The sequence below is a fragment of the Rhagoletis pomonella genome, unplaced genomic scaffold (genome assembly GCF_013731165.1).
Source record: "Rhagoletis pomonella isolate Grant_MI unplaced genomic scaffold, Rhpom_1.0 Rhpom_scaffold_06113, whole genome shotgun sequence".
Classification (NCBI taxonomy): domain Eukaryota; kingdom Metazoa; phylum Arthropoda; class Insecta; order Diptera; family Tephritidae; genus Rhagoletis; species Rhagoletis pomonella.
Window position 1 is genome coordinate 1 of NW_023464649.1, and position 10,369 is coordinate 10,369.

Below are 10,369 nucleotides of genomic sequence, written 5' to 3' on the forward strand. Positions count from 1 at the left end.
TATTAGGGTGGCTCTTAAATGGCGTATTTAAGACGCTGGCCTAAACATGCCGGCCCCCTTGCGGCAAGCAATCTGGAAGTTTACGTATTTAGGCCACCAAGTTTCATCGTTTAGTAGATATGTCTTAAAACTAGAAGCGACGTATCCATTTACGTTACGCATTTGTCGAACCTAAATTCTAGAAAAAATGTAAAGGAAGAAAAAAGTCACAATAAAACGTGGTTTGAAATTCACAAGCACTTGTTTATTTTTATTTCAATTCATGTTATTAATCCAGATTTTCGAAAAAATAAAAAAGTGAATATAAAAAATTTATTGTAATTGTTGGGGGGAAAAATCATTCAGCAAGCACCGGAGAGCACCCACCCGAAGATTGTATTTTGTGCCAATAGTGGGCCCATGGCACCTGCGGGAAGAGCGCCCAGGAAAATCTTGGGGAAAACGTCGGCCCCAAGAACTACTCGGACTGGCGAAGAAATGTGGAACCGCGGGTCAGCCAGTCTTAAATTTGTATACGCTGCGCCAATCGAAGCGTCGATATTCGCGACCGGGGTTATCTTTTTGAAGTTTCTCACAATAATAGCGTGAGTGGTTACCGTCGCTGTTTGCCCGTATTTTCCACGCATTTTAATAAAGCACCCGCGTTGCTTATTGATGGACGTCACGTTCAAGCGTAGCTCTTGGGCAAGATCCTCGGCTAATATCGACGTGGCTGCGCATGGGTCTATGAGTGCCCGTATATGATGTAGTCGGCCTCCTGCCTCTATTTTCACGACGGCGGTGGGCGCTACTGGTGTCAGGCTTTGTAGCGAAATAACAGCTGATCGCCCCATAGTTACCATTCCGGATCGAAATCCGCTTTGAGCTTGGCGGTGGAATGCAGAAGATTCCACTCGCCCGCTTTTGATTTGTCGACGGCGAGGGCGGTAACGCTGCTGTCGGGATTTGCCTCTCTTGTTTTTTGAAGGCTGGAAAGCTCCGGTTTCCAGTCCCTCTTGATGGTCTCGCTCGTGCTCTGAGTCTGGGCGAAAACGCTGGAGTCCTAATCCCCTCGACCCATCTGGATGGAAAGCGTAGGTTTTCATTCCAGGGGGGTTTGCTGAGCGGAAAGCATCGGTTTCCGCTTCAGGTTCAGGGATTTCCCCCTCTTCCAGGCCTGGGCGGAAAGCTGAAGTTTCCGCTGCAGCCTCTGACGCCTCCAATGATATGGCGTCGCTATCGTCGTCTTCGGCAACCGTATTCCTTGGTGGTCGTCGGCTAAAACGCGGCTTGTCGGCACGTGATGAAATATGAAGCAACGTGTGATGTTGCTCCTGGCACTGCCGGCATCTGCCCTCGTTAGTGCAATGTGCTGCGCGGTGTGTTCCTGCTAAGCAATTGGAGCAGTAGCGGTGGATCAATACTTCACGCAGACGCTCTTCTGGCCCTTTAGCACGAAAAACAGGGCAGAGCCGGAGAGGATGCTTCGAGCCGCAAAGTCGACAAGTCAGGGGGTAGCCTCGGGTAGTTTCCGCTTGTTTTCGCATCAACGTGAAGCGGGTCATTTTCTGAAATAGCAGTTTCCCAATCTTAATTAGAACTTTACAAGGAAACGAGATTGACGGGTGGCGAGCCATAGCGAGGTACAAATTTACGCACTCCTTAATGATTGAACATTCTAACGTTTATACCTGGCTTTATATTGGGGTGGTGAGAGTCGGCAGGGTTCATGGGAACTTTGAGCTGCTTATCTGATAAATAGGTTGCACGGAAAGTGTGGCGGAAACAAATTAACATTTAATTGATGGGTCTATGCATTATAACTTGACGTAGTAATACTGCATTTTGAAATAGATAATAATAAATAATTATGTATTATTTATTATTACCCACCACATCTATATGGAAAAAAAAAATGCCTATAATTTCCATTACTGCAAGCACTAACTGCACACACACACTATTAAGCGGATCTGCACAAAATTTGCGCAGACCTGCTACAGAAAATGGCAAGTGCAATCTCAGTGTTATTATCGAAAGAACTCTCCATAGTATCGAATTGTTTAGTACATCGATATCGATAACACAACACTACTTCCGTCAATGGACGATTCCCCACCACGTTAAATATATTCGTCTTTACTACAAGTGCTGTTATGCGGTGCCGGTGAAATATTTCGAGTTAATTGAAAAAAAAAACATAGCAAGCGGCGCGAGTGAAACAATAATTAACCCATCGATTTTGATAGCAGGTGCAGTGAAAGGGTGATTGTAAATAGTAAGTAGTAATATGTAAGTAGTGCGAATGTACACACAAACAAAAGAAATAAGTAAAACGGTGAATTTTAAGAAATAAGTGCGTAGAGTTCCTTTTAAATAAAAAAAATGCGTAAATTAAAGTTAATTTCTAACAAGAAAAAAACGTGCGTAATAAATATACATACGTTTTGCGAAACATATGTATGTGCAGAAGTACCGGTGGAGTGTTCAATTCATTATGTAAATGTGCCTTATGTAAAAGAATATGTACATACATATGTACCATGTGGTGCTAGTTGGTCGCGTTAAGAGCGTGTCCTTTTAAAGTTTTTACACACAAATTGAATATGCGTATTTATGTGTTGGGATAGGTTATGTGAAAAAGTGCAATGCTGAAGCTCGGAACACTTTGACGACTGCAACTTCACGACGTAACGACAGCGACATCATTTTGTCGACAAATGTCGCCTTGAAGCCAGCTTCTTAAACATTTTGAAGACCTCAGCGACATAGCAAATAGCTGATTTTAAAGTTTGACATTTTGGTATATTTATTTCACAAATTGTGTATTTTTATTTAAGTAAATAAGAAAAACATGAACAATCAAGAATATGTGATTAATTTTGCGACAATTTAATTTTGCAGCACTACATCTACTCATTGTCGCCGGCAAAATTAGAAATAGATTTAATTTGGCGACGTCGACAATTGCAGTCCTGCATCCAGGATGTCGTGCTGTCGTCAAAATAATTGTGTCCGTAAGAACGTGTGTATTTAAAATTTGACAGATGCTGCTTGTCGCTTGCTGTCGTCAAAGTGTTCCGAGCTTAAAAGAAACACATGCATACCTACGTATGTACATAGTAGTGTGCCCAGATGACAACAAAGTATTGGCACCTATTTATGTGCATAGTAGTGTGCCCAGATGACGACAAAGTATTGGCACAAAGTGTTATAGTGAAAATGAAGTATTGGCAAAAGTGTGTTTTGGAGAACAAATGCCTTAAATTTGCATAATACCCATAAACCAAAAATACCAAATCACCTACTCAAAGAAGCCAGAAAAATATGTATCTGAGTGGTGTTACTTCTGTCACAGAATAAAAAAAAAATATATATATATATTATAATATAATAAGTTAAACTACGTGAAGATGAGCAAAAATTGTTCATAAAAATATGGTTTTGGGTACAGAAAGTGTTTTAGAATCGCCGAGCATCAACACAGCTCGTTTTTTTTTTTTAACGCCTATGTTCTTACCGCAAAGATGCACCCACTTTTCCCGGTAATTTAAGCCTCTTGGCAGGCCAAACAAACGCACGAACTTGTTCTAATCAAACAGCATCTTCATTTTAAATCAAGAAACTAAAATTTTAACAAACCAAGAGTTGAATTAAATCGCTACAGAAATGTATAAATTGAAAATTGAGGTAGAAAGCAATGTGAATAAAACGAGAAATCATATGAAAAAATGGCAAAAAAAAACATTAAGAAAATCGTTTTCGGAAATTCGCTACCAACTACAACGATGGATAAGTGTGGATCCGCAATTGAGGAGGTATACTTAAAATCGCTTAAGATAAATGAAGGTAACTATTTATAATTTAACCTAAGGGTCAGTTTCTTAGTGCACGTCTGCAGTTTCAAATCGGACTGACTGGCTTATACCCAGATTAGCCAAGCAAATGTCCGCCAGCTGTTCACTGCAGACGCACTTTATGTGATCTAAGTTTAAACTGGCACGACGAAACTGGCCCTAAGAAGATACAAATATTTAAAGTCTATACAATGAAAATATAGTTGAAAATGTTGGTAGCGGTAGAGATTCTTCTCCTAGTCGTCCTCAGCGGTTGTCTCCGTGTGATAGGGTGGTAGTAATATCAGTTTGACAAGCGGTCTTGTCACAGTGCCCTTTTCGGTCAGGATGTCAACAACTCGGACTCTACTGTCCAAACCTGGGTGTAAATTGACCACCCTACCTAGTCTCCATTCGTTAGGAGGGAGATTATCTTCTTTTATGACCACCATATCTCCTACTTTCATGTTTGCCTTCGGATGTTTCCACTTTGTGCGTTTTTGTAGCTCGTTCAGGTATTCAGTCTTCCATCTCCTGCAGAAGTTTTGGTGTAGGGCCTTGAGCTTCTGCCAACGATTAACGATCGAGGCAGGATTTTCGTTGACGTCTAACTCTGGTGGAGCTAGCAGGTGTCCGCCGACTAAAAAGTGGCCTGGAGTTAGAGGCTCCAGATCAGATGGCTCATTTGAGGCTGGGCTAAGTGGACGCGAGTTGAGACATGACTCAACTCTGCAAAGTAGTGTACTGAACTCCTCGAAAGTGTATTTCGAATTTGACGCTATCTTTTTAAAGTGGCTTTTGAAACTTTTCACACCTGCCTCCCATAAGCCCCCCATATGCGGAGCTGCGACAGGTATGAAATGCCAGGTTAGTGATTGGTGAACATATTTTGAGAGCGTCTGTGTCCGCGCGTCGGAAAGAAATGCCTTAAATTCTGCTTTTAACGCTCTTGAAGCTCCTACAAAGTTTGTCCCATTGTCTGAGTAGACATTTTTTGGGCACCCACGTCTGGAAACGAATCTTGAAAATGCCGCTAGAAAGGATTGGGTACTCAAATCACTTGTGGCCTCTAGATGGATGGCCTTCGTAGAAAAACAGACCATAAGACAGACGTAACCCTTTGAAATTCGGCACCCCCGCCCACGATAACTTTTTATTTCAAAGGGTCCAGCGAAATCCACACCTGTATTTGTAAATGCTCGCGAAAACGTAGTTCGCTCTTGTGGAAGGATTCCCATAAGTTGGATTTGTGAGCGTTTTTTGTGAATAGTACATATTTTGCAATTATGGATGGTGGACCTTATTAGTGTTTTCACCTTTGGAATCCAGTATTGGGTTCGGATGAGACGCAACATGAGTTGGTTTTCACCATGGAGAGAGACTTCGTGTACAAATTGGACTATTAGGCGCGATAAACTGCAGCTGTATGGGAGTATGACTGGATGCCGTTCACTATATGCCAGATCACGAGATGCACCAAGACGACCACCAGTTCTCAGCAAATCATCTTTATCAAGCAACGGATTTAGAGGAAGGATTTCACTTTTTGACTCAATGGATTCTCTAGCTTTAAGTTTAGCGATTTCTGCTCCGTAATGTTGCTTCTGAGCGAGTTTTATCAGACGTATAGTCGTTGTTTTAATTTCGTTTGACGAAATTAAAGAAGAGTTCGCCTGAAAAGAAGCTTTTGTCTTCGGACTGGTTCTTTGGAGGAATCTCAATACATACGAGAGCACCCTCAAAGCTTTCGGTAAACTTGAAAACCGCTCAAGAATGTCACTAAGTTCGTTTGACGTTATTGTTGAATGAACGTGCAACCGTTTTTCCTCAATATTAGTAGTGAAGTCTATCTCTTGTAATGGCCAATTTTCTCTATTTTCTTGCAGCCAAGAAGGTCCTTGCCACCACAACGAATTTTGTACCAATTCATGCGCCAATATGCCCCTGCTTGCTAAGTCTGCTGGATTTGTGGCAGAGTCGACGTGCAACCAGTTAGAATTCCCTACCTTGTCTATTATATTAGTAACTCGATGGGCAACGAATGTTGACCACGAACATGGGGGCTTGCGTATCCATGCCAAAACAATCGTCGAATCTGTCCAAAGATGTATGTTTAGGTGGCCTAATTCCAGGCTATTTGTAATAGATTCGACTATTTCGGCTAGTAATACCGCCCCGCAAAGTTCCAATCTAGGCAATGAAATTATTTTCACTGGGGCTACTCGAGTTTTCGCTAACAGGAGGTTGACAAGTATTTTCTCGTCTCTTTCGACACGTAGGTAGACTGCGGCCGCGTATGCCTTTTCGGAAGCATCGCAGAATCCGTGAATTTCGACTTTTTCCTTTGGTGAAAAAGATACCCACCGCGGTATCCTTATTTTGTCGATTTCTTTATAATTTTTTTGTGAAATTGTGCCACCTATCTAAGGTTGGAACGGAGACCGTTTCGTCCCACTTTGTACCCTCCAACCATATATTCTGCATAAGTATTTTTGCAACTATTATTATTGGAGCTAGCCAACCCAACGGGTCGAATAGTTTGGCGATGGCTGACAATATCGCTCTTTTTGTTGGCGTGATGTTATCGTCTATGGTCTTGGTTATGAAATAAAATTGGTCGGAATGCGCATTCCACCTGATACCTAATGCTTTTACACTGCTAGTGTCCTCGAATTCTAAGAAATCTTCGCTTAAAAGATGTGGTTTTGGTATGCCCTGTAGTATTTTGTCACAATTCGAGGTCCATTTTCGCAAAGGGAATCCAGCTGATTTCAAAACTGTAGAAACCTCATCCCTAGCCTGTAACGTGGAGTCTATAGTATGTCCGCCCGCAAGAACATCATCGACATACATATTTTTCCGTAAAATATTCGAAGCTATCGGATGGGAATTTTCTGAATCATTAGCTAGCTGAAGTAATGTCCTTATCGCCAGATAAGGCGCACAGTTTATACCGAAAGTAACCGTTTTTAATTCATAAAGACCGATTGGTTCGTTTGGACCCGTACGGAAGACTAATCTCTGGTACTTCGTCTGGTTGGCATCCACGAGAATTTGCCTGTACATCTTCTCAATATCGCTATTGAAGACGTACCTAAAAAGTCTCCAGCGGAGAATCAAAATTGGTAAATCAGCTTGAAGAACTGGCCCTGGTAAAAGAACATCGTTCAAGCTGACCCCATTCGCTGAAGAAGACGAAGCATTAAAAACCACCCGAACCTTTGTTGATATACTTTCTTCTTTTATCACGGCATGATGAGGCAGATAGTAATTGTCGATTGCATCGGCCGACTGAAGTGCATTGATTTTCGACATATGCCCCATTGTCTCGTACTCTAGTATGACCCTGTTGTATTCCGCATGCAAATCTGGATTTTTCTTGAGGCGTGTCTCGTTTTTGTAGAATTGCGAGCACGCTATTCTCAGTGATGGCCCCAATTTGGTATCAGCCGGGAACTCCGCTTTGAATGGAAGCGAAACGATATACCTTCCGTCTGGGTTCCGTTTGGTTGTACGCTTGTAGAGCTCCTCACACTGTGTTTCTTCGGTTGTTGGTGCTCTGTTTCTCGGCAAATCCTCCAGTTCCCAGAATGAGCATAACTGTCTATCAAGGGCAACCTCATTGTAAAATGAAACTCGATTATTGCTGGTTGGGCTGGCTGCATCAGCACGACCAGTCAGTATCCAACCGAATACTGTTTCTTGCGCTAAGAGAGTACTGAGAACGTTCTTCTTAATTCCACCTAATATTATTTGAGGATATATGTCTCCTCCAAGAACCAGATCGACTTGTTCATTCACAAAAAACCTTTTATCTGCCAAAACCAGATCAGGAAAAACTTGTTGTGTGAGTAGGCAAGTAGGCAAATTCCCTGTCAGATTTGGTAGAACTAACACAAGGGCATCAATAGAAATAAGTGGGTCAATTGGTGACCACAATTGAATCGAACACGCTTCTTTCACCTGCGCTGAAACAGAATTATTGATGCCCGAAACCTGTGCTAACATCTTCTTGGTCGGCAAGTTGATTCTGCGTCTGAGCCTCTCCGTGATGAAGGAACACTCAGAGCCAGAGTCAATTAACGCTCTTGCCGCAAAGTTAGTACCATTAAAATGAATATTTACTCGAGCTGTCCCAAGTAAAACGCCTTTGCTTGAATTCGCGTGATGTGTTTGCACATGTCTGACTGCTTTACCTTTTCCCTTTGAAGATTGGTTTCGTAATTGTGCCTGCCTGGATGTCGATGCACCATTGTTAACTGGATTGGCTGTATTCTCCTTTGTCGTTGTTTTACCTGGAGCCGCCTGTATATGAAGTAGGGTGTGATGTCGAGAATGGCAATTGGCACAGTTGTAGGAACTTGTGCATTTCGACACCGCATGCCCAAAGGACAGGCAGTTAAACCAACTATTGTTGGTTTTAATAAAAGCGATCCTATCAGATGTCGACATATTTAAGAATTTTTGGCACATATGCAGTCTGCGATCATTGCTTTGACACATTTTGCAAGTAAATTTGCTTACACTAGTTTGAAAAGTGCCAAGTTTCTTTTGTGGCGGTTCAGAGGAATGCTTATGACTTAACCCTTTTGAAATTTTTGAAACCTTGATTCCTCTCAACCCCGAGACCGATTCCAAAGTTTGGAATCTGCTTGACAAGAATTGGTCCATGTCAGCCCACTTGGAAATATCTGTTTTAGTTTGCACTAATTGCTCCCACAGCGAAAGAGTCTCTTCTGGTAATTTTGTGGAGCAAAGGTATGTAATTATTGGATCCCAGGTTGAAATGTCAATTTTATGACTCTCCAGGGAAGATATGCAATTGTTTATATCCCTTTGCAATCTTTTAATTGCACTCCCGCATTCAGTTTCCACCGCCTGTAGATTGAAGAGGATCTTCAACTGGGTGTTAACTAGGATCCTTTTATTCTCATACCTATCGCACAAATTCTTCCAGGCTATATTAAACCCATAATTTGTCAGGTCGCATTTCTTAACAATTTCTTTGGCTTCACCCTGCGTTTTCTGACTAAGATAGTAAAGCTTTTGAATGGGTGTCAGCCGCTTGTTCAATATATATATAGCCGTGAACATGTCACGAAATGTTGGCCATGACAAATAATCGCCCTTGAATGCGTCGATATCACAAGGCGGTAGGTGTAAATTATGCTGTGTGGCTGACATGTCCTCATCTTCCTTTTCGGTTTTTGAAAATTTTTCCGACAAATCGTTTATTTTGGACATACATCGCACAAAAGCTGCATAGCACGTTTTTCCTTTCTTACGTATCGAACTTAGATCTTTAGCACCAATTGATTCCGTAGCCAGCAAGTCATCAAAAAGTGCTTTGGCTTTCTCCCACATCACCTTTAGCTCCTCTTGCTGAATTTTCAGCGAATGCTTGGTGTGTTCACTTGTGGGTGTGCCAAGAAATTCGATATCGAATTCAATAACCGAGTCAGCTAAGCGAATGTATGTTTCCATTTTTAAAGTTTTAACCACAACCTAATAAGATCTCTCAAGATTCATCCTCAGAATAAGCAACTCAAAGAAAACACCCACTATAGTGAATGACACAGTTGAAATTATTGCCCGAAAGCCACCCAATTTGTAAAAATCACAAAATTTGCCTCCTAAGCTCCACAACTTCGTAAATATCCCAAAATTTATGGTACTCAATATCGATGTATGTATGTACATATATGTATGCACAATCGTTTTATTTAATAATATATGTGCGTGTGTATGTACATATGTCTCTTGTGGTTGCTTTAAGTATTGGTCGCCACCCGGTATGTGTATAGTTTTTTATAACACGTATGTTTTTAGGATACAAAATCGTTTTTTAATAAAATCAATATTAAATTAATGCTTAGTGAGTGATTTTGTGAAAAAGGCGAAAAGACGAAAATGGCACTTTTTGAGGTTAAGCCTCTGCTACCATGCGAATTTAATATGTGTATGTATGTATGTTAATACACTTGTGCCACTTATCCGGAACTCAGAAAAAAACTGAAAATGTGTAAATTCCCGTGAATTAATTTAAAACTCCAAATTGAAAAATGTGATTTTAATTCGATTGGGAATATTATTCTATCTTGCAGAAACTTAAAATGCAAAATGAACGACAGACAGAACTTTTAGTGGACTGTAACTTTTTTTTTTCACAAGATCACTCGCGGACACTATTCTTTTAGTATATATTTTTAAATTTAATTATTCACACCAAAAAAAACAAGTGCAGTGATATTTCAAAACAACCACGTACCTTTTTAATGTGCTTTATGTTGTTTTGTTGTAGCTGATAAAAATTCAATTTTGCTGTGTGGTGACCACGTATGAACTCCTTGGCTAGCTGCTATGCTGGATTGTGGAATTTTAGCCGAAATGCTATCCAATAGTGCTGGTGGATTGATTCTCGGCTGATCTTGATCTAGCTGATTAGCGTTTTATTCTGGCTGATATCTCCGGGAATCTTATAATTTGTGCTCACGGCGACGGAGGACCATGTTCATCGGGCAAAGATGGTTAAGAGCGCAGTTTTCGGATGTGCC

General features: G+C 41.1%; 2 protein-coding genes across 2 annotated transcripts; both read right to left on the bottom strand.

Annotated features, from left to right (window-relative positions):
- Positions 1 to 12: 12 nt before the first annotated feature.
- Positions 13 to 10,310, bottom strand: LOC118755378. Its single transcript, XM_036490217.1, has 2 exons — positions 10,084 to 10,310; positions 13 to 1,547 (listed from the first exon to the last, which is right to left on the bottom strand). The coding sequence occupies exon 2, from the start codon at positions 1,542 to 1,544 to the stop codon at positions 342 to 344; it is 1,203 nt and encodes a 400-aa protein (XP_036346110.1). The 5' UTR covers positions 1,545 to 1,547; positions 10,084 to 10,310; the 3' UTR covers positions 13 to 341.
- LOC118755379 lies at positions 6,207 to 9,299 on the bottom strand. The gene has a single exon (XM_036490218.1). The coding sequence runs from the start codon at positions 9,297 to 9,299 to the stop codon at positions 6,207 to 6,209; it is 3,093 nt and encodes a 1,030-aa protein (XP_036346111.1).
- Positions 10,311 to 10,369: the final 59 nt, after the last annotated feature.